The 25,742-nt window shown below is 23.9% G+C and overlaps 1 protein-coding gene across 2 annotated transcripts in view; it reads right to left on the bottom strand.

The window, feature by feature from the left end:
* Positions 1-21,600, bottom strand: part of LOC136984742 (synaptogenesis protein syg-2-like) — a 41,882-nt gene extending 20,282 nt beyond the window's left edge. The window contains exon 1 of one of the 2 annotated variants that reach the window (XM_067281849.1): positions 21,236-21,600. In XM_067281849.1, the coding sequence (XP_067137950.1) occupies positions 21,236-21,326 (91 nt within the window). In that variant the 5' untranslated portion in view covers positions 21,327-21,600. The remainder of the gene's footprint in view (positions 1-21,235) is intronic. The other variant, XM_067281848.1, reaches the window with a different exon arrangement.
* Positions 21,601-25,742: the final 4,142 nt, after the last annotated feature.

Raw genomic sequence — 25,742 nt, 5'->3', positions numbered from 1 at the left:
TTAACAATGACTACGAATGTGCTTAGAGTCTATTTGCATTAAATGCCGGATTTATTAAAATTACACGATAAACCATAAATAAGTCTTTGGTTCTAATGTGGGATTTATGCTAATTTATTTAATCTTCTAATAATTACTCATATTAAGAGTTCCAGTAATTAAAATATGGAATGTCAACATTTTATTCAGATATTTTGAAAGCTGAGAAACACCAAAGTAAATGCCGTTTGTCGAAAATTTAATGAGGTTATTTATTAATATTAAGATTAATGGATGATCTCATCCGAGGAGTCATTTCTGAAGGACATTTTGAAATTTAGTCGAGAGTGATAGTAACTTTTTTAACAGCATATCTAGTTAGTTCCTAGTTTGCTTTAATATATAGCAAGAAAACATTAAAGTAAATTTACATGTAAAATATTAATTTCCATGAATATAAACTTAGTAAATGAGCAACCTTGGTAAAGCATTCTTTAATTATTTATAACTAAAATAAGTAAGTTTTTTTTTCTTTAATTTAAAATGCGTACAGTACACGTTGTAGTCAACTAAAAATGACAATTTTTATATATTTTTAAATAAGATTTTCTTGCAAGACAAGTCAACGTGATTGTCAACCATGCCATTTCTTACTGCCAGAATAGGTACAAAGTTTTACAAGCGTTGTATGAAAGAAGGTTTACAAGGAAGGTTGTCCTTCAACAACTAACCAGTTCATGTCAAGCGAGAAAAGATGGTTGAAGAGATTTAAATAAAATTCTTATTCACTACAACGAACAAATTATTTTCAATATAGGAAATGTATATATGTGTGGAAAGATGAATGAAATTCTCAGCATGTTGGTAGAAAATAAAAGGACATTTTAATAATTAAAATCTTTTCCTTCTTCTTGACCATTCTAGGAATTTTATATAATAAGAAATTTTATTTATTATCGTCTTTTTATTGAGTATAATATGATATACTTCAATTACTTATTTATAAAAGTGATTGAATAATACTCTTTTGTCTTGAATAAATTTATTAAAACGGATATCCTGTTATTTTTATCGAGAAGAAATTTTCTAGTATTTTATTATTCTCGTTGAAGAACAATTAGACATTAATCTTATTAATTAATTGTTTTACAACTTCCTTCAGATGAAAGGCAATTTTTCTTTTTTTCGAAAATCTCCATTAATTAGATGAAATAAATTAAAATTCAATTCTATTTTTAAAAAATCAGTAATTCTTAATTGTATATTTTCATAATATATTTATTGTTAATTAATAATGTTATTGTTATTGACTCTAAAAAAATCGTGTTTGTTTTTTTATTTATTGAAAACTAATTGTATTTTTAATTTTAAAAAAATCGAATAAATTAATTATTTTTCTTTAAAATTTATTTAGAAATTAAGCAACTTTTTTTTTTATTTTCAATTTTTCTAGAGGAATTATTATTATTATTATTTTAAGTTGTTCCTTGATCAATAATTTTCTGATAATATTTATGAGTTAAAAAACTATAAAAATCTGCAATTAAAGCTTAGAAAATATATAAAAAATTAAATTATTTATAATAAATTTTTGCATTTAATAGCTTCGTAACATTAAAATCTTACATGGTGAATGGTTATTATTCTTCTAAGATAAGAGATGAAGTAAGCGTTTAACACAAAATAAATTAATTTCAAAAAGGAAGTAATTTTATGAAAGAAATAATTATTAAAGAGATATGTTGTAATCTAGAGTTGAATGGGTTCTTAACTTTTTTTTCCATTTAATCTAACTCATGATTTAAGAATATATGCGAGTTGTTGAACTTAGAATGACTAAAAATACTGTTGGAAGTCTATTTTAACATTTATTTAAAGTATATTCAATAAAGAAGACAATCAAAGAAGGTGACTTTTTTTTTATTATTTCCTTTTTTATCCATCAGCATCTCGAATTTTGCTTTTCCTTTATTCGAAGCTTTAAAAGAATTTCCACTAGATCTACATTTTCGAAGAAGAGATGCTGACGTTAATATTACTGCCGATGTTACTTTTTTCTCCTTTTATTCCTTTTTTTCCGTAGATTTAAAATGGAATTTCTAGAAAGAAACAGAATATAACTTCCAGAATAAAAGTTAAATTATGCAGAAAAGTTTTAAATTCATTTTTGTTTTCGTTAATTTAAAATCAAACTGATGACGATGCAATTTATTAGATTGAGTATATACAGTATTTTGTAGATATATACTTTACGTATCTAGAAATAGAAATGGATAAATGATGCAGAGATATGTAGCATCTGTATACCATTAATCTACTGTAGATGATGTATTGTTTTGATGGATGATAGAAGGATATATATTTATATATAAGGATGATACAACGTTATCAAACGGTGGTTGGCATGAAAATTTTAGTTTAGAATATCTTCAAAGACAGAGAAAATTAGAGAATAAAATTAATGATACGTTTGGTAAATTTAAATTAATGAATGGAGGAAAAATGAACGAGTGTATTTAAACTTAAACTATTATAGTTTATTTTAAATATACATACGTTCATATTTGTTTTATTTATCGAATAATAACAAGATAAATGGCTCGAGTGTTGATAATTTTTAAGAAATTGCATGGAAGTAGAATTAAATTTACTTTATTAAAATTTTCACTTGAAATGTTAGTTTATTAAAAAATAAAAAATAAAAGCTTTTAGAAAACAGTTTTAATATATGTATGTATATATTTATTTATTTAATATTTTATCTCTCCGGTCTCTTAACATCTGAAAAGAAGGAAAATTGATCGAGAATAATATATTAAATATTGTAAAATAAGAAAGATAAATTAATTTTGAAAACTTAAAATAACTTTGAAAATATATTAAAAAAATTCTAAAGATATAATTAATTTAATAAAAAAAAGAAAAAAGACGAAGAATTTTTATAAAAATTCGTGCGAAGTTATATTAGTTTTGATATAAGATGGCTTACGTATATAATTTTTATCTTCTAATATACCTTAAAAAAATATTATTTTATAAATATGTAAATTTTAGAAGTAGGGCGCATATCTGTCTATTACACTAATTAATATAAATAAATCAAGTAACTTTAACCAAGCTAAACATCATTCAATCTTAAATTTAACAGTATATTTAAACAAATAACGTATTTATTCTCTTTGAATATGTTGCTAAAATGAGTTACTTTAAACATAGATGAGATATTTTACTGAATAGGTTACTGTTAAATTGAATAAGGATTCAAAATGGCGAATGGTCGTATGACTCTGAGCATTCTCTTGTATTCTATCGAGAACAAAAGATATCTACATCTATGTCGGCCGACATCATTGTTCTGAATTGGACAGTCTATACGCCGCCAGACTCCTCGAAAATCTGTAGTTTCTCCCCTCCTTTTAAATTTTGAAAAGAAGTCGTTAGTGCACCCATTGATTTTCTACTGGTTATTTCGTCTTCAAATTTTATATATATAAAGTTAATAAAACAGACAATTTTTATTACTATATTCATAAAAATATACATTTAGTTTATGATAAAATATATATATATATATATGTGTGTGTGTGTGTGTGTGTTTGCATATTCATTTATTTATAAAGAGTAGTTAGCCTATTTATTATTTGTCTGATGACTCATAGGACATTTCCGTTGTTCATTGGTAAAAAGAAAATATGTAGAACCACCTACGCTTCATTGTTCAAATATTTTTACTCTTTCTAAATAATAGAAAATTGGTTTCATGAAAATAATTTAAAGGAAGAGTAGAGTGACTTTAACGACCTTCAGCAATAGAATGAATGATCAGATGAGGAAATTATTTCATGTATAGTACTTGAAAACATGTTTCACAATCGAAATGGGAAAGTTAGGTTATTTTAATTTAACAAATGGATCGAATTTTGTTATTTTTACTCTATATAAAGTTAATATATATATATAATTTCTTAAAATAAAATTTAACAATAACCCCTAAATAACGAAATTCGCTATAACATCAAGTGGGAGTGAGAATTAAGTAAATCAAACTGTGTAAAACTGTTCTTTACACGAAATTCAATCTTTTTTCTCTAAATAAAACAGTTCTGTGTGTAGATAATCAGCATAAACAATTCAAAAAAAGCAGAAAAATTACAAGAAAGTTCAACCTTAATACCTCATAAAAACCGTTTAAATATAAATAAAGATCATTATTATTACTAATAATTCCTTGTTATCAAGAAACGCCTTATAATTATTTGTCAAAACCATAAAATATGACAAGCATTCCTGATTATTTTCAACAAAAAATTTTTGTTAATATATATATATTAAGAAAACTCAATACCGTACTCATCTCTTGCAATTAGAGAAAATATTTCAAATAATTTAGATTATTAGTTGACGTTAATGAACTCTAAGAATTTTGCAAAATGAGCAAACAGGCACAATGAAGAAAGAAAAAAATTATATATATATTGCACAGATATGATTAGCTGTCCCTTGACGTAGAAGAAAAACCATCTGAGTGCAAAAATCGATGAAGAGAAGTGTAATGAAAACAAGCGAGCTACTTGATAGATTTAAAGTAATGAAATAATGTAACTTCTACTATTTTCTTTTCAAACTAAGTAGATAAGTAGTGAATCTCATTAGCAAATTTTACTATCTTATGAATAGCATTATATTAATATTAATTCTTTTATAAATAAAACTATCGATTGGATATTATGATGAAAAATATAAGTCTCTATAGATGCAAATTAGAGCACAGAATTTTTACTTAACATCAAAAGAAAGATTAATCAAAATGGAAAATTGATAAAGAATGTTCAATCTTCCTTTAATTTTTTTCCCCTTTTTCTTTCTCTACAAAATTAAAATTTAATTAGTCCTGAAATTAATTATGTTTTGTAGATAAGCTATTGGAAATTTCATAAATGCAAATTATGAATTTCTTTATTTTAGATATCTTCAATTATTTAAAAAATAATAATAATAAAAGTATTTATAGGTGAATCGAAGTCTGTGTTATAAGCTGGTGAAATTTTGCCAAATTTTCTTTTATTTTATTTTACTTTTTTTGGGCAATTTTCCAGAGATTTTCTTCATTATAAGTAAATATTTCTGCATCTCGTCTGACAGATTTTAAGTAAAAAGTTGCAATTGTTTACTATAAAATGCTTTTTTCTTTCACTTTTTCGTATAAAAAATTGAAACGAACGTAAAAAATTAAAGTTAAATTTAAGAAATTTAATGTTTTTTTTTCTTTACATCATTTAATTAAATTATAAATTAGATTTAATGAATAAAATGTTTAAAAAAAGAAAGGAATTGTGCAGGTATAATAAGGACAGAAAATGTAAAGTTTAGAGTTGTTTATAATAAATTAATATATATATAAAAAAAATAGAAAATCTATCTGTTTTGTAGAATAATAAAATTGAATATCAGAGAAATATTGAAAAATCTGAAAAAATATATATATGTATGTATATATATATTGAAAGGCAGAAAAAATGATACTTTTCTCGTTCGAATGCCTAAACTGAATTTTTAGTTTCACCGTGGAAATGCAAAAAATATAATAAAAAGTAAAAAACTGCGGAAGAAATCTTTTCTAAAGTAAGAAAATGATAGAAAGTGTCAAAAATCTTGCTGAACCTCGAGAAAACTTTGATATGAGATGCTTAAAAGATAAAATCCAAACACGAAAGAAAGGGGAGAGAAAGTAATAGCCTATAACAAGATAATAACTTGCTGTTGGATAAAATTGTTTATAGTAAATATATTTCTACAAAAAGTGTTTCATCTTAAAGCCCTTAAGATAAAACATCTTTTCACCTTCCTTTGGTGTGATCACATCAACCCTACAACAAATAGTTTATCCTCACAACATCTATCTTTTCTATGCATCCCATCATTTTAAACAGAACACACCAAGCAATAAATTTTCTATTTGACATCCTCCTATACACGAAACTCTATGAAATATTTACAAAAGAATATATATCATTCGGACAGAAGGAAAAAGCTAAAATATTTCATAGAGTTTTGCGTAAACAAAGCGTTGTGTGTATTAAAATATATCACAAAGAAAGAATTCTTTCTCAATCCCTCTTCTTCTTTTCATATCTATAAAGCTTAAAAACATTGTTAAAGGCACTTAAAAGTGTTTTCAGACAGTTGTTTGATTAATTGCTAATTTTCTTTCTTTTTCCCACGAGTATCTTAAGCATAGATGTGAAATGAGCCTTATCTTTTATCATTGAAATACACGTCAGTGAATTTTCCTTCAGAATTTGACGCAAGAAATAACCTTATACTAAATAAAGCATGGTGATTTAAGATAAGAGTACGAAAGTTTTTATGCTGCGATCTCTTAGAAAAGATGCCATTTGTAAGAAGAGATTACAAGGTTGCAATCTAGTTCATTAAACATTGTTTAGTTATGTGGTTAATGATCCGATGACGAGCAGATTCTCTTAACTTATTTGTTGTCTTTTCTTTAAATATTTTCATCCTGATCAATTCAAGGGATAAACGTAAGTTAAATTCGGTAAGAAATTAATAATTTTATGCTTAAAATCATTCATATTTTACCTTATTTTTAACTTAAAAATTTTTAATATATTTCTTCGGGATAACACATACTTTTCAACTGATTCTCCTCTATTTACATTATTCTTTTATCTAAGTTATTATATTGTTATGAATGATAGCACAAGTAATTTATTTTTAAATTAGTATTTTCCACTCCAGTAATACTATTTTGAAAACAAAATTAATTTGATAAACCTAAATTTATTAAAGTTACAAACCAGAATTATTTTATAAACATTGTTAATATTCTTTCTTTCTTTTTTAACAGTTTTAATACTTAATAATACATTTAAACATAAAAATCTCATTAACATTTTATTACATAGTATCAAATTCAAGAAATTTTAATAAGATAAAATAATAAAAATAAGTGTTAAAACTATAAAAATTAGGTTTAAAAATTTATCTTAATTAATAAATATATATTTTGTAAAGTTTTTTTCAAGAAGAATAAGTTTTCTAACTTAAGAAAAGAATAATAAGAGTATTGAATGCCTGAAAAATATATTAAACTAACAAAAGGAAATTATAATGAAATTTCTTTCCCTTCTTTTCAATTTTATTTTACCCAATGTGCTTGTATAAAAATCTAATTTTATACAATTCTATACCAAAAAAATAAAAAACAAAAAATCTTGAGAATGTGATCCTCTATTTTCTTTTAATCCTGCTTAGTTTTTATATTAATTAGTCAACTCATTTTTCTTCGTTATGTTCTATAAGATATAAGAATCCTCTTTGGAAAAAGTGATGAAAATTACTAAAATGTCTTTGTTACAAGGACAAGAAACAAGCTAATTAGTTACAATTTTAAATGTTTCTATTCCTAATGTTGGAACCGTCATTACACAACTTCTCATTAGGATAATTTACACAAAATACGTTTCTTTAAATAAAGAAATGCGTTTTAACCATTAGTAATACTATTATGGTTCAAGCAAAGATTAATTAACATCCGCACATTTACTATGCATTCGTGTCACCTTAAAAGAACAGATGTCATTTGTGAATTTAATGTTTCAATGAATATTCAGATAATGAGAGCATCAGGTTCTCTAAACCCATTCGGTGTATCTATGTAATAATATTATTAAAGAAGAAAAATTTATATATTATCATTATTTTTGTATTTTTAAACAATTTCTTTTCTGGTATATTAATCATTTTAATTACTTAAATGTACTTAAAATGGTTTTTTGCAATGAATTTTAATCTACAAACACTTCACCAAGGTTTTAATTATCATTAAGTAAAAGGACATTTTTGTTTTTAATATTAATTTAAAAAAAAATAAAGAATAAACGAATGGCAGAATATAAAATAAACATTTATTTACGTTTAAATTATTTGGAAAAGTGTTATTGTTATAAATTTTAATGAAAATTTACCTTAATAGAGAGAAAAAATTCTTCTGGCTAAATCTAATTATCTCTCTCCATAAAGATTTTGATAAATTATGAAGGATAGAAAAAAAGGAGACAAAATCTAATTATCCTAGATTATATTTAGTAAACTATCACTTTGGAAAGTGAAGTTAATATCAATTTGTTAGCACAACTGCTCGATAAGATCAGGTGCGTTCACTAAAAACTCTATGGCTTGAATAAAACGGAAGCAGTAGTTGTATTCAGGTGAGTAAACTTTATTTCAATCCCATTGCTTCCCCTGCTTTATAGTAATTTTCTCTGATCGGTTTTCTGAAGGAAAAATAACCATTGTGAGTTTACCAATCTTTTCCAGCATTTTTGCGTTAGAAAACGTAGGAAATAGAAGAAAAAACATCGAGGTAATCCAATAAGAAGTTTGGAAAGATACCCGATCATCTGCAGGCATGTGCAATAAATGTATTGTTCAGACATTCTATTGGCCTCAATTCTAACCTCTATTGTAATCGTGTTAAGAACAAAGTCCCTGCGTTACCTAAACAAACAGTTTAGGAATTTCTGAGAAACTTTTCCTCTAGATAACACTCTTTCAACACTGTGCAAATATTTGAAAAGAATAAGTAGAATAAATATAATTGCCTTCGGGGATTAACAGTTTACTTCCACCCCAAATCTTTGATAAATTTAAATAAATCCGATGATATTTTAAATATAAAATTATTTTTTTAAATTGTTTGTAAATAGTAATTTTATTCCGTATAACTTTAAACCTTAATTTTTGACATCAGCATCTCGTCACTGCCTTATAATAATAAATATTTAATAATTTATTTTAATAACAATAACGATAATGACTCCTCTACGTAGCAACGATTATAAATTTATATTATTTATAAATATTAACTTTAAAAAAACACACGAGTAAAGTAAATTGTCCTTGAAACAGTTGACATTTTACCTTTACAAACAAAATCTTTACTTATAATCTTACTTTTTTCAATTTTTTAAAGCTGTTTAAAAATATTTTTTATATAAATGTTCAAAATAAATTTATTCTTTTAACTATTAATTATTTCTGTAAAGTATCTATTCAACAATTCATAGAGTTATTTGATAACCAGAGGTGATAATATGATATAGGTATATATAATAGAATGTCTTTAGGGTAGAAGTATAAACAATAAAATTAAAAGAATTTTATTTATGAAAATCTTTTTTAATTCTGAACATTTCTATTATATAATAATCATTAAATATATCTTTATTATTATGCAAATTCAATAATAATTATTTATTTAAAGTATAGATTAAATTTTAAAAAATTAATAAAAATTTAATAAAATTTTCAAAGTTTAGCTAGAAGCAATTTCATTCTTTATTTTATTGTATTAAATCAAATAAATTATAACCTTAAATTAAATTTTAAAAATTTATACATACAAAGTAAAGAGCCATCATTATAAAGATAATTTAAGTATATTCATTATACATTTAATCATTAAAGAAAGAAAACAAAAAAGAGAGAGAATGTATATAAAGAAAGGTAAAATTTATAAATTTAATATACTGTATTTAATAAATAAATTAATTTTCTTACTAGAAATATATATCCATTAAAAATTGAAGTTAAGGTAATCTAAATCTTATATATATTTTCCAGATAATTTGAGATTCTTAAACGTTATCAGCATACATCATAAAAATGTGAATTTTAAGACGATGATATTGAAATATGTTGAAAGTAATTTCGTGTTCGCTTTTACAATCGTATAAAACTTACATTTAGTCAATTTTGATCTCCCACCGCAACATATTGAAAAGACTACAAACATAAATTTCTCCTAACGATGTTACTTTAGCAATAATTTTGATTAACAGTAAATTTGATGTATGAGTAGAAAGTTAAGCTAATTTAAAAGTTAGAAAGAAAATTTTAAGAGAATAACTTAACCTTAAAATCGATATATTTTCTTCGATAAAAAGCTTTAAATGAATCGAGTGTAATTATTAAATAAATCGTACACTAATTAAGACATTCAAAATTTATTACTGTATACTTCTTTAATTATTCTTTATTATATATATATATATATATATATATATATTGTTAATTTATTTGTTAAATTATATTTTTGGCAAGTTTTTGAAAGGTGAGTAACAAATTACATTGGTTTTATTTATAATATTTTTGTATTTAAAATATAAATAAGATTTTTATTAATAAATAAATAAGTATATAAGATTTAATTAATTTTTCAAAATTCTGTTCCGAATTGTTCGTAGTTTTTGAACTTCTAACTCGCTGACTCATCAAAAGTTTTCTGTCCTTTCGGGGGTAGATTGTAAATTAGACTTTGGCAGTTTTATGAGTAAAAATGCCATTACGAGTTATACAATGACAAATTGCACATAATGCATTTTTCTGCTTCATTTAAGTACAATTTTATGAATCACTTCATAAATTTAAAATCGCTGTACAAATAATAGTAATCACAAACACAAACTGATACAAGAGTGATAAAATTTATAACTTCTTTCTCCTAAAGGGCATAAGTAAAAATTTACTAATAGGAAATAATGTTTAAAAATAATAATTTTTAAGAGAAAAATATCAGTTAAGTACAGAAAAATATTCCATTTAAATTGAAATCTAAAAAAATAACCTCTTACAAAAAAGAAGCAAATTTTATAATAAAACAAATAGGGCTGTATTATCTCTTTCTTTTCATCGAAACAGCCTCATAAAACCTTCAATATACAACAGACCATTGGATTTGTATTATTAACAACCCGTTATATGAGCTTGTGAGATGGACCATATAAAGCCAATGAAACTTGATTCCAGTTGGCGAGACAATGGCGTGAAATTCTATATAGCGACTTGCACTGTAATAACGCACTTGAAAGTTGAATGAATTAGATATGAGAACACAAAAAGTAAGAATATTATATTTAAAATCGCTTTCTATCATCATTAAAATGCGACAAAAAATACATATAATAATTATAGCTTCTGGCAGTTTGCTTTATAGGCTCGAATTTATCTTTAATTTACTTTTATACCTTTTCAAAAATTACAAGTAAGTAGGCTTTTTTGTGAAATAAATAGTACAGAAAAACTCGTAAGCAACAATAAATGATAAAATAAAATAGTAATAATAACTGTTAAAATTTATAATTGTATTCCTTTCACTTTTATTCTTAGCACTGTAGAAAAAGCAATAAAAGAATAATAATTTTACTACATTTTACTACATTTTTAGATTAAAAAAATTAATTTTTTCTTTATTTTTACAGTAAAATAATTAAATAATTAACGAGTAAACAATTGCTGTAAAAAAAAATGTTTTCCTCTTTTATACTCAACTTAAATAATTAAACACCAGATATTAAGTGGAAAGTTAATATTTACACATTTTCAATATTTTAACAATGTATAAAACAAGTTAATTTATTAAATTATTATATAAATGTAAAGTTAAATAGACATAAATATAATTGTTTTTCCCCCTTCGTCCTCTTCTACTCATCACTTTAATTAAACTTGTCTTAATTGGTCTGTTTAAAAATTTCTCTTTGTAATTCTCTTTTATCAGATATTGAATGAAATCCTACAAATAAAGTAAGAGGGAGAGAGAGAGAAAGAGAGGAGAAAAGTAAAAGGAGGGAGGAGGAAAAAAAATGCAAATTGTCTGACAAAACGTAAGAGAGAGAGAGGGAAAAAAATGTTTAAATATTGAACGTCGTATATAATAAAAGAAAGTAATTACTGCTGCATATAATATGATCGATTAGAAAGGAGAAAAGTAACTGCTGTTGAGAATTAAAATGACACTTGCTCCCACGACGTTCCTTCCATGATCCAATGCACTTATATATCATAATCTCTCTTTTACATCTTTGAGAGATACTTATGTGTAATTAACAAAATTAACTTATTATATTCAATCGTATTACGGAATATAAAGAGCAATTTTTGACAGCTTTACTTGACAGGTAGATGGAGATGCCCTCGAGTATGTCAATCACGTAGGGAAGTCCTTTGAAAAAAATCAAATATGAAATTTGCTTCAATTAAAGATTTCTAAATTAGTGATTGTTGGAGTGTAAAGCTGACAATCAGTGTCAGCATATCAATGTTCTTAAAATCTCTTTTGACATGAATGTAAGAAAATATTTAAACTAAACGAAACTAGTGAAAAAGATATAGTAGTACCTTGGGAAAACACAAGATTTCGCTGTTTAAAAATCCATTTGTCAGATTTCTTCAAAGTCGTTGAAATAGTTTCTTTTCATTATTATTATTATTTTTTGTTAGTTTCTTATTTTGATTCGAATTAAGTAAGTATAAAGGAAAAAACTTCTCTTCTCCCTCTTATTTTCTATGGCCATCATCATTACATGAACGTTTAAAAACTACAAAAGATAGGTTATTTTTCAGATGATATATTGCAGATTACAAACAGCAAGTCATAATTCAATTATAATTGATGTCTTATGAAAATTAGAAGAAAAAACAAAGTTTGAATTTCTTTTCCTTATCTTTTTTCAAAGTTATAAATGAAGTTTTTGTAAAATATTTAAATGTATAGCGTAAGAAGATTGCAAGAATGAATGTTAATTACATAATAAATAAAATTTTCTTTATTTTATAAAAGACTATGTTATGCGTAATTTCGTGATACTAGAGCTTACTTCTACTTATGATATATAATCATAAAAGTTTTTAATAAATTCACTTTTAGCTCATTAAACGTAGCACAATTATCCTACAATATTATCCACCTGCAAAAAGTTAATCTCAATTAAAAGATAATTTAATTCTTAATCGAATTTCTGTTATATTATTTGAGAAATTTAGACTTAAATTCGCTCGATATTTTTAACAACAATATAAAATTTGTTTTTTCCCTTATTTCTATAATTAATATCAATTTAGAGATAAATTACCTACAAAATAATTTAACTTATACGTTCAATTAAATGTTTTATAAGAATTTGCCAACGTAGAAACTAATTAATTATAAGAATCGGTTGATTTCGCTTCTAATTTTCATCGTACTTTCTGTCCTTTTATAATTAGATTTAATTCCTTTGGGTGATACGTTTTAACTATCTGAAAGCAATGAAAAATCTAAGAGTTAACATCCCACATCCAACTAAATTAGTTTTGGTTAAAAGCTGAGTCCCATTGGCATAATTTTATATTTCTGTTTTGGGTTTTATTATTAAACAATTTATTCAATTTTATTTTTCTATGTAAGCATTATTATGCAAAAGGGGATAAGGAAAGAACAGCAGAGAAGAAAAGCTCCTATTCTCTCCTTATCCCCTTATCCTCCTCATCTTCTTTCCTTATCCCTCTTTTAAAATTTACTCTTTTTCTTATAAAATTTCATAAAAGTCACGTTTTAAAATTCATAAAAATAAAAATAAATCAATCCATAATTTTGATAAATTATAAGACAAATTAAGTTTTATCTATTTTGTCATCTTTAATAGCAATCAATCATTTCAAATGTTACAGAGAGAGAGAGAGAGAGGGAGAGAGGGAGGAAAAATATTTTCAATAAATTTTAGAAAATTTAAAAATAAATTTTTAATAAGTTTAGATTTTTAAACTAAAAAGTTAATTTTTACTAATTTTTTTTTAATTTTAATATATAAAAATCTTTCTAATAGATGAAAACTTTGCCAAGAAAAATAAAATTCAACAACTTCAGAATATAAAATTTAATTTCTGTAAATTCTAAACTGGAAATTTGTTGTTTTAAAAATCACTTAAATTAATTTCAGAATGTTAAATTTATCAACATTAATTGTAAAAATTTAAAAATACAAAAATATCTTAAAAATTTATTCGAAATATCCTTCACTGAAAAAGCTTAAAGAGAATTTGCTGTAAAACTTTAATGAATAATCAAAAAGATAAATTAAAAAATAAAAAATAAAAAATAAATTAATATTTACAATAATTTTTAAATTTCAAATAAAATTTGAAAAAAGTTTTTCATTTCTAAATTTCAAAATTTCAAGTGAAATATACTTAATGAAATTTAAGAAAAAAATAATAATAATTTTAAAAAATTAAAATTTTATTCAAATAATTTTAAAGATAATATTATAAGAAAAATTTTTAAGTTATCGTGTTAAATATTAAAGTAATTATTAATTATATATAGTATCATCAATTATTAAATAAAAATTTAATGTTACATCACAGCTTCAAGAAACGTAACAAAAATAAAAATAGAAAAAACTTTTGATGAATTTATTTTTACAATATCTAATAAAATGACTTTGAGTAAAAAAAAATAAATAAATAAAATAAATAAATAAAAAAACAGAGAAACCTTCATTCATAATATATTTTCTGTTACGAATTTCATCAATATTTTCTGTTTTTATACAACATAGCCTGTACGAAATGAGACATTGTAGAAGCGAGATGAAATATCAGAAGAAATATAGTTTTCAACCCCTTCCTCCCTTTTTTTCAAGAGAACAGCATCGGTTACACACCATTCTAACTTTAAGAATAACGAGAAAGCCGCTATATCCAGCGGAAACAAGGTTCTATCTACAGGATATGACCAGATTCTATTTTATCCAACAACCGAATCCGAGCAAAATGTTCTATATGACAATTTTTTCTTGTTTGTTTGTTTAAATTTTTGTAGGAAAAAAAATAACTTGAAAAAAACTACATGTACACTACGTTATTACTTGTATATATATTTTTAAAATATTAAATAATATAATAACAATAGATTAAAATCTTATAAAGTTTCTTGATACATAAAATTTCTTCTTTAATTTTTTTAAAAGGAGAAACTTTACTATTTAAGTAAAATATTTTCTACGGCTAACAGCAGTTCATTATAATGAGATATCTGCTTTTATTTATCTTTATTCTGATAAAGTAAGTAATAAAACATTTATATCCCTTAAGGCAGAAGTATTTAAGAATATGGTAAAGTTTTATCTTAATTCTATCGAGTAAAGTAACATTTAATTAAATACTAAACGAGTTACTCGGTTAATTTTTATAATTTATTTCGCTATTTTTAATGCTTATTTTTGTAATTTTTTTCTTCGTTAAATTAAGGCATAAATTTATTATTTTTTTTATTTATTATTTTATGCAGAAAAAAAATAATAAGAATAAAGTTTCAAAATATTTCCTAATAAATTGGTGATTTACTATTAAATGAATGAAAAGTCATGGACGTAAAGTGAATATTAACGAAGGGGTGGTGTTAATTTAATGTTTTTAAATGAGCTTAAAAAGAAATAATAATAAAAATTTAAAAAAATAATATAATATAATTTTTGTTAGAAAAATAAACAAAAAGTTTGGAAAAATAAAGTTAAATATTTGAAAAAGATAAAAAAAAAAAAAAAAAACAGGAAGAATGAAATTCTGTAATAATAAAATCTCATTTATTTTTATGTTTAAAAATTTAAACTTACATAAATAAAATTATCAAGCATATTTATATGTAAATGTATTAAAAAATAATTCATTAAAATAACCTAAAGAATAAAAAAAGGAAACAAAAAGTTTGAAAAAGAATTAAACTCAGAAACTTCAAAATAGAAACCTAAACAAAGAAAATGGATCGGATAAATATGATAAAATTTATCTTTAGATATTTGATTTATATATATTTTGTTACGAAATCTCCTTTATATATTTTATGGGCGCACTAAAAAGAAAAGAAAAAAAAATCAAGAAAAATCTTTCCTGAAAATGATACTATTGAATATTTGCACTTCTCGGAAAGAATGTTATTTATAAATAGATTTCTGTGGACGTTTTAATAAAATATAGACGCACTGTCGACCTTTATATTGTATATCCTGTGGTATTGGAAGTTTGCTTTGGTCGGTTACATTTCTTCAACGCTGAATGACACCTGCATAAGGAGAATGAAAGGGAAATGCAATACAACAGGATAAAAAAATAAACAGTTGAAACTTTCCGCTCAAAAAGTTTCGAGTTGTCGAAATAAAAGTCGTTTCAATTTTGTATTATCTTGTTGTTGTAAGCTGAGAATCGATAAAGTTCTCTCCTATCATTTCTTCTATGTTTACAACTGCTGAAACATTTAAGAAATTTATTCTATATCATATATTACCACATTTACTTCCAATCTTTTAATTTATTATCCCTTCGAACGTGTGACAAGTTTTCCAAATTTGAAAATTTCATGATACTCTCGTCAATATATTTACATATATCATAAATATAAACAACAAAGATTAGTTTACTCGTGTAAATTGGCAAGATATTCGACTTTATTTTTGCAATTTATGATAAAAGTTTACTTGGAAAAATTACTTAAAAAAATTATTAAATTTTTTTTCTCCCCCTTTTTCTAATAAAGTTACTAGTATAAAAAGTTTACGAATTTTTATTCTAATTAAAGTCTGAAGGAGAAAAAATTTCTAAAGTGTTTAAAAATTGTTGATATATTCTCGTATCAAAATTCACTTTTCTATTTTTAGGAAACATATTACTATTTTTTTTCCTCTCCCCTTTTTAACTGATGCGTAACTGAAACTTATAAGGAATAAAAAAAATGATTAAAATTTTCTAATATTTTTTTTTCCTGTTAAAATATTTCTAATATATTTTTTTAAAAATATATAAAGCTTATATAAACTATATTGTTTTAAAAATTTTAATTTATGAATTAATTAATTTTATTAATAATTATTCAAAGTTTATAACTATACTTTTTGATAAAATATATATATATTGTAGCTACGTCTATAGATGTAAATACATAAAGCATGAAATATTCATTTATGCATAAGCAATATCGAACAAAGTTCTAAAAAGGATTATCATAAAATAAATAAATAAAAAAAAACTTTAAACACAAAACTTTTTATATTGATATTTTTAAAGATTTATAAACATTTTTTTTTTCTTTCAATTTAAAAATTTATTACTTAAAAGCTTTTGCAGTGGGGAAAAATTTTGTTTTATTTTAAAATATTATTTTTTATTTATAACTACAGACGAATTTAAAAATTTAATTATGTATAGTAGCAAAATAAATTATTTTATATTTAATCGTAGGAAATTTATATTTAAAAATACACTTTATTAATCTTTTAAACTTGTATAATAAATAATTAAATAAATCTTATAGCCTATTATAATGATAATTAAAAATATCATATATCAATATCTTCTATGATAGAATACGGTACGAATTAATATAATTATATAGTAGAAAATACCTATGTAATTCGTTATTGTTAGGGAAAACTGTAGAAAATAAATATATTTTAATATATAAATAAGTTCAAATAAATTTTATATTAGTAAATTCGTTTTAGAGTACTAATGACTTCTCTTTTCTTGCAAAGAAATGTTTAAAGTGTAAATTTTAGAAATTTCTAAACAATCTACCAGGCACAATAATAGAATTTAGTGTTTAAAGTGATTAAAAACGTTACTCAGATCTTATCTACAAGATCTTGCTTCATATCTTGTGGATGTGTTAAGTTAATTTTTACATAAATTTCGTTAAAAAACAGTGTTTATTTTTAGTTTTTCAATAGAAAATAATACCGAAATGGAACTTGACTCTTATCTTTTTATATTTATTAAATACAACAACAACAACAAAATAAGATAATATGAGATTCTTCTATTCTTAGCAATTTACATAATTAAATATTTACAACACCAATTATGAGATTATAAATATTCGTAGATTAATTATATAAAGAAAATTCTATGACCATTTTCCCATATTAATTACGTTTTCAAAATTTTATTTTACTAAAACTCTCTTTAAATCACCCCATTTGACTTATCGACCAAATGTATTGTCCACAGCCGAATTACATACTTTACTTACCTCACCCTAGACAAAAATTCTCTTTACATTTATATGAACAAATATGAACTTTTAGGCTACATTTGATTAAAAATAATATTTTAATTATAATAACATAATAATAATAAGAGAACACAAAATTGCAATAATACTAAAACAGTAACAGCAGGATGTGATATTAAAACACTATTTTAACCTAACATCATCAACACTCTTTCAGCTTCACGCTGTTAATAGTAACATTAATATTAAAGCAATGTAATCTTAATAACTGCGTGATATTAAACAATAATATTAACATCGAAAAAGCATCATGATAATAACCGAATGTTATTATTATTAGCATTATCAGTAACTTATATTAATGTGCTACATTAATTAATAAATAAATAAAAATTTTATATCTCTTTTTTGATAATTATAAAGAAAATTTATTATATCTTTTTAGAAACCACAATGTAATTTTCTGTAAATAGAACTGTTTACGAAGACCTTCGATCAATATCTTGCACTATACTTAAATCTTGTTTCTGTTGGACAGTTTCTTAAAACAACAACATCTTAAAAAAACAGAAATAAAAGAACAAAAGAAAGATAGTATTAAAAAAAATAGGAATTTCTTTCTGCTCGGTAGTGAATTTCCTATTCAAAGTCAACGTCGTTTATTTAATTAAACGAAGAAAAAAGAAAGAAAATATGGTTGATTAGAAACTGTGTTCAAACACTACTTCGCAATGGAGAGTATTTCTTGAGAAAGCTCGACCTTTTGACTGATTAAGGTTACTAATGAGTATGAAGATTAACCGTGTTGAGATCTTTTGTCTGATCATTCCTAGAAATAATGATTCGATAGGTTCAAAGTAATTATATCTTTGATTACACTTTTGCAATCATTATTAATCAACGTAAAATTTCTTTCGCAATCCTATTTTTACTTAATATTATAAGTTTAACATTAGAAACTAAAGAAATTTCTTTATTTAGGACATTAAATGCAATGTTAAATTGGTAAATATGGTTTATTGTTAATCAAGTGATATTGATCTTGAGTCAGTAAGCAATTAAAACTATAATGAAATATGTTGACTAAGTGTCTGACTCATCTGTTGTAACACTTTTGAACTATGCTACAATAATTTAATATTAAATGACGTAAGTTTTAATACGTGCAAACTTCACGACGAGTGAGAAGAAATGATATTTTTCCTTCATTTTTTTAATTGTTTACAAAATTTCTAACAGAAGAGAATGAAAAGAAACTCTATAATTTAAGTCGGTGGGTGTATAAATGGAGAGTGATTACTGTAAGCAGGAAGACGAAATTAAATTATATCGGATGCCCAGGCTGGTTATTAGCCAGTTGAACAAGGCTGACGTGTACAACTCACGCCACTTCGACCTTTATTGTTTGTATCCACTGGACGAAAATGCCATAAGCACTTTACGATGATTATGGAAATTTCAATACCGTGGTGACCACTACCTCAATCTTAAGTGGCAATTGACGGATATTGTCTACCCCCTTATCGAAACCGAAAGTGCAATAGGGTATTGGATAGAATATATCATTCTCCTTTTCTATACATTAACGTTAAAGTGATTTTAAGTCGATTTATTTTATGCCAGAGGTATTTTCTACTTAATAGAACTATCTTGTCTTTATGATGTAAATGTGGTAAAAAATTTTAAAATATATCTAAATTTATCTAGTAATATTTTTCTCGATTAATTTTTTTCTATGAAGAGAATATCATATTTTGTATAAGAAAGGAAGGAGATCATAAGTCTCGGTGATTAAACAAGACTTCTGCATTGACTTGAGATAATCGATATTAACCAATCTGCGGAATGTGACAAATTATTCATTATCTCTTCATATGTCCAATGAAGTGTGAAGGGAATTGCAAAATGTTCCCTAATTGTAAATGTGATTAATATGGAAAGTTTCATACGTGTCATTATTTTACTTTATCCAAATTAAAATTTTACATGTTTTAATAACAAATTTTCAGATTAATAAATTTATCTTTTAAATCACTTCAACATTGTATTTTTTTTATTTAAATTTTATAACAAATTAAATATAAAAAACAACTGTTTAAAGAGAAGATATATGTAACATTTTAAAATTTTTTCTAAACTTTTTAGGCAAAAAAATTTTCATAATTTTATATTAAAGTCTCTGAACATATGTCATTTTTTCTAATTAACTTCTTATTTTTAATATAAAAATTTTTTGGATAAAAATAATTTTTGTTCGTTTAAAAATACAAATACAAAAAAATTAATTTATACCTTACGACTAATAATTATAGTTAATTATATTTAGTTTTTTCCGTAAATAATTATTAAAATCGAATTTATCAACGTACAAATATAATAAACAGCAATAAGTTTTTCTTTTGAGGAAGGAAAGAAGGGGGAAGAGAGGAAAAAAATCTGATTAAACATCATCGAAATTTTAATCGCATTATAATATTTTTATTTTCTAAAACTTATAAAATTTCATTAACACGTATTTTACATAATAAAACAGAAAGAGAGATCAAATTAGTTCATAAAAAGTAAAGTAATCATGCTAAAGACTAAACTCGCTAGCCATAATCACTCTAATATACACGAAAAAGCGATAGAAATAATGTACTAATACTCATTTAAGCGCCAAAATCTCTCTAGGGAATAAAAATATATCGTGAATCGCTCCGAATACAAATGAATAGCTTGCTATAATATTCAAACCGAAAAAAAATTACCTTAATTATAATACGAGTTGTACCGCATTTGATGAATATAAATGCTGTATATATATTTTCTATATTTTGTGGTATTGCGTGGTAACCCAACCTGTTGTGTTATGATTTTCTTTTTTTTTCCCCCCTTTATTATTATTATTTTTTCCCATTTAATTTCTGGCTAAATCGCTTTGCAGTTTGTTAGTGCTGACGTGCAAGATACGTCTTCACTCTAGGCTATCCATTACGGTAGACAAAAGGATGTGTTTTAGCCACTATCGTAATGGAAAAAAGTAACTCCGAGCGTACGGTAATTGACACAGTGGTTATAAAGCTAATAGAAAAAATAATCCACATTTGTTACAAAAAAATAAAGATACCGTTCTTCCATTTTCTTTAATGATGGTCATTTCATACCCTTTTCTGAAAACTTTTTTCGGTTACTTACCAAAAGAATTGTTTAACTAAATACTATCAATCAGAAATCTCATTAAACTACGTATATATTCTAATATGATTAATTATAAATCTGAATAGGAATTTAACTTTAAAAACAGCTCAAAAAATGAATAGCCTATCAATTAATGTAATTTAATCAAATTAATTCATCTGATTTTAGAAGTTAATTCACAATTTAAAAAAAAATAAATAAATAAATAAAATTTATATTATTCCTTACCTATTGTCCAACTGAAAACTGTAAAGGCACAGAGTTGTAAAAGAAACCAAAATATGATTGCTTTTAGTAGAAGGCATTTCTTTTTTCCCATGATTATCGAGCACCCAGTCAAATGTCTACCACGTTTAGTTTGACGAACATGGATAACTCGATGCGTGACTGAGCCGTGAGTGATACGAAATTAGTCAGGACGACAGGATATAGGTCGAATGAGCTATGACACACGATCTTCCCCTAGGATAGCGACCAATAAATGGCTCGGGGTCACGTGACAAATGGATACGTTAGCGGCGCAGCGCCTCTTCTTCACTTGTTCAGCTTCTTAAATTGGTCTGAAGATTTGCAGCTTCCTTCTCTTTAAGGTGGCAATATATATTGAAAATGCGATTCAACCGCTTTAATGTGAAAATATCCAGGAAATGTGATTCAACAGCTTAAAGAAGGAAATCAATTTAAAAATGTGATTCACCAGCAGACTTTGATAGAAAATTTCTTTACCATTAAGGACTATTTCTCCATTTAGGACTTTATCTGGAAGATTACGTATGAAAATATACGCCTAAAAATGCATTTATAAATCGATTTTAATTGTCAATTTAAGTAATTTAAGCGTTCTAAATTCGTAATACTAATTTTAAGCATTAAAAAAAAGAAAACTGCTTAATATTAAGGTTAGAAAGTTAACCTAATCCCGATTATCCGGAACCAGCCAGCAATTGACGTGGCGAAAACCCGGAAGCAGCTGACATCATTAGCTTTATTAATCGACAAATAAACATATCTTCTATATGTAAATACACGGTACATGCGACACGGATAATCGGAAATCTATAACAAGTAAATGAATAATTTCTTCTCTTTCATATTACGAGAAGAAAATAGTAAGTTTTTAAATATAATTAATTTTAAAAATAATAAATCACTTATTAAATTTAACACACGAACTATTTAAAATTTAATTAATTTACTTTTGAATGTACAATTTTTTAATTTATTATATAAATTACACTAAACGAAAAACACGTAGAAACACTAATTTACTCCAATGGTGAAAAATAAGAAATATATATATATATATATATTACACATTTTTTTTACAAAAAGATAATAAAAAATAGGGTAAAAAAAGGAGATAGAAAAGAAGGTTAAAGAGAGTATCGCAGCAGAAAATTAACAGAGAGAGTTTCTTTATAAAACACATTTAATATCGCGCTTAGAAAATAAATGAAGTAAAACCAATAGTCGATAGAGTAAAGCTGTTCCCAGGGTAACAGTTTCTACAGTAGAATCCTTTAGCAAATATGACACTTTCCTAGCTTCATGCTCAAAGTTTAATTTAGAAGTTATTTACTCACACAAGATGCTGAACGAGCGAACTTAATTAATGCACTCATTAAAGTAATACCTAAAGCAGATTTAAAATCTATACATAATAAGTTTAGGAAGAAAGTTGTCTTTTCCAGATTTTTCATTCTTTATAGTAATTGTAAAAGTTCGCATCACCAAGGGAAAAAAAGAGAAAAAGATAATTCGCTTTCCTATTTTTCTCCCTCCCTTTCTCTACTTATTGAACATTAAGAAATTTATTTTTTTAATATATATTTTTAAATTTTTAAAAAGAATTATTTCATCATTATATTGCCCATTAAAATAACATCGAATGATGAAAAAACATTATTTTTTTTCCTCCTTCTCTTCTCCTTTCCATTTTCTTAACAATAAATAAAATTCTAATCTATGTAACTTATGCTTTAACTCTGATAAATGTTTAAAATATTTCATTTTTTATTTTTCTTTTTTAATTTTAAAGTATAATTATATTAAAAATTTATGGTCCATTATTTTTACTAATGTAATATAAAGATTTATATGAAGTATAAATATATTACGTTTCTTTTCTTAGAAATTAAATTTTTGAAATTATTTTCATAAAATTCAATGAAAGATGTTTTAAAATATTTTTTAAAGAAATATTGATAGTAAAATTATTATTATTATTATTATAAATTAAATAATTTATAAGCTGATTATATTTTATAAAAATATTTTATAGAAATAAAATGCTTATTTTAAATATTTTGAGTTATTAGCTTGATTTTAGATGTGTATAGAAACAAAAAATATTTAAATAACACTTTGAAATATTACTTAAAATATCTATTTATTTAATTTTTTATTATAAATATTTTATATGTTTATTTAAAATTCCTTAAAAAATGTATAGACTCTAAACATCAACAAAATCCTCTTAAATTCTTTATAAAGTTTAAAATATTAATTAGAAAAATTAATAAGATGTTTTGTTTTATTTTGAAAACTAAAACCTTTCCTTCTAGCTTTTTTGCTCTTTAATTCTATTTTCATATTGGATTATTTAAATTTTTACAATTTTAAAATTTATATCAATAAAATACATTTAAGCAACCAAAAATTTTGTTAAGAACTCAACATATGACTAAACAATTTCACACAAAATAAACTTTCTATTTATAATATTTACTTGAAATTTTAAAAACAAATAATTTAATATATTAAACACGAGAACAATAAGTACCATTTCCTAGATAAAAGACAAACAAATGGAGAGTGGAAGTGAAACAGTAAGAAAATCTTTTACAATATATATTTAATTACAGAATATTTATCATAAGGAGCTGAGAGTTTTGAGATGAGAGCTGAGCTTATCACGAATATGGAATCCTCTTCCTCTCTAGAAACCATAAAAACTGATGAGTAAAATCAATAAAATAAATAATAAAAGATTTTTTACAAGTAATCAAATGAAATTTTAATTGTGATATCGTGTGCTATATTCTCGCTTCATATTTTTACGTAAAACACTGAATTTCGGGCCTTGTTGGCCCCTCGTAATTGCAAGACAACTTCATTAGAATAAATTTACTGATTTATGATGTTAAAAAAAACTAGATTAAACAATAATATAAATTTGAAAAATACAACAACTTAATTTATTCCTGTATATATGAGATAATACCTTTCAGTAGAATATTTTTAAAAAGCGATCGAATTTAATATTTGCTTTGCCCTGATATAATAATAATAATATCAATATTTGTTTTTAATTTAAGGCAATAATATTTGTATAAATTAAATTGTCCGTTTTTTTTATTATTAATTAGAAAGAATAATAAGCGAGATATAACTGTTTACACAATTATAAAAATCTTAAAAATTAGTTATTATATAATTTAATATAAAAGAATGTATAATAAATATTTAGAAAAGTAATAAAGAGATAAATTACTAAAAGAATTATAATTTTTTACATATTATTGCCGGAAAAATCGCAAAAAAATCAAATATATTTTCGACTCTGAGTGAAAGTAATCGTGAAAATATATTTACTTCAAAAAGATAGACGAACGTCACAGTCCATAAAAAATATGTGCTGAAGTAAAAAGATTGCGAAGATCTTATAAGACAAGATTTCATAGAGTTCGAAATAAAATATTTGAATTGTTAGAAAAATTTCGTATGAATTGCGTCATGAGTTTAATAATGCTAAAATTTCACATGCTTAAAACGTACTGTGATATACGTATACAGTATGAAGAATTAATGTATAAATTTCTTCAGTTAATAATAAATTAATTGATTGCAAACATAATATCTATGCATCGAAAAAAAATTTAGTTAATTCTTGATTAGATACTTATAATTACTTAATCTTATAATCAAACTTTTTACAAAAATTGTTCGTATTAATGTTTACTTTCTCCAGATTGAAACAGAATCCCGATAGATCTAATTTAATCAGTGTTTTAATAAAAATATCGTTCATAAAATTGCCTAGAATTAATTAATTAAAAAAATTTCGTTTTATAATTAGAATCTTCAGTTATTCGATAAGGAAGCTATTGATGAATTGTTGTATATGCATACACATGACATATATATTCATTATATATCGTCATTATGAAATAATAATGCTTGTATATATATATATATATTAATAATTATATATATTTAAGCAAACATATCAGGTTATGTCTAACAGATTTGATAAATATCAATAGATCTGTTATATATATCAAAACTATTTATTAAAATCGTTATATATATACATCATGCTTATATATAATACACACATATGTATATATATTACAGAAATATTTATATAAACATAAATTATTATTTCGATATATATTTATATTCACATGACAAATATACTGCATATAGTGTTATTCTATTACAAATATTGAGTAGAGTAATAATTGCTCCGTCTTCGAGCATTTATTTTACGATTAAAATTAATTATTGGTTATTTTTATTATCAATTTCCCCTTTTATTTTATGACATTTTAATTTTTACACTTAATATCTATTACTGAATATAGTTATAATTTTAAAAGATTTATAGAATATCACAAAATTACAAATTCGAGAAGGAAAAAAAAAGATTCGAATGTCCTAGATTAAAAGAAATCAAGCAAACAAATCATTTGTTGATCATGCTCTAAATCTAGATTCAGGAAAATAACTGAAC

The sequence above is a fragment of the Centruroides vittatus genome, unplaced genomic scaffold (assembly GCF_030686945.1).
Source record: "Centruroides vittatus isolate TY-2023 unplaced genomic scaffold, ASM3068694v2 contig_927, whole genome shotgun sequence".
Lineage (NCBI taxonomy): Eukaryota > Metazoa > Arthropoda > Arachnida > Scorpiones > Buthidae > Centruroides > Centruroides vittatus.
The sequence above is the reverse complement of the archived record's forward strand: the minus strand, read 5'-3'. Positions and strand labels throughout refer to the sequence as shown.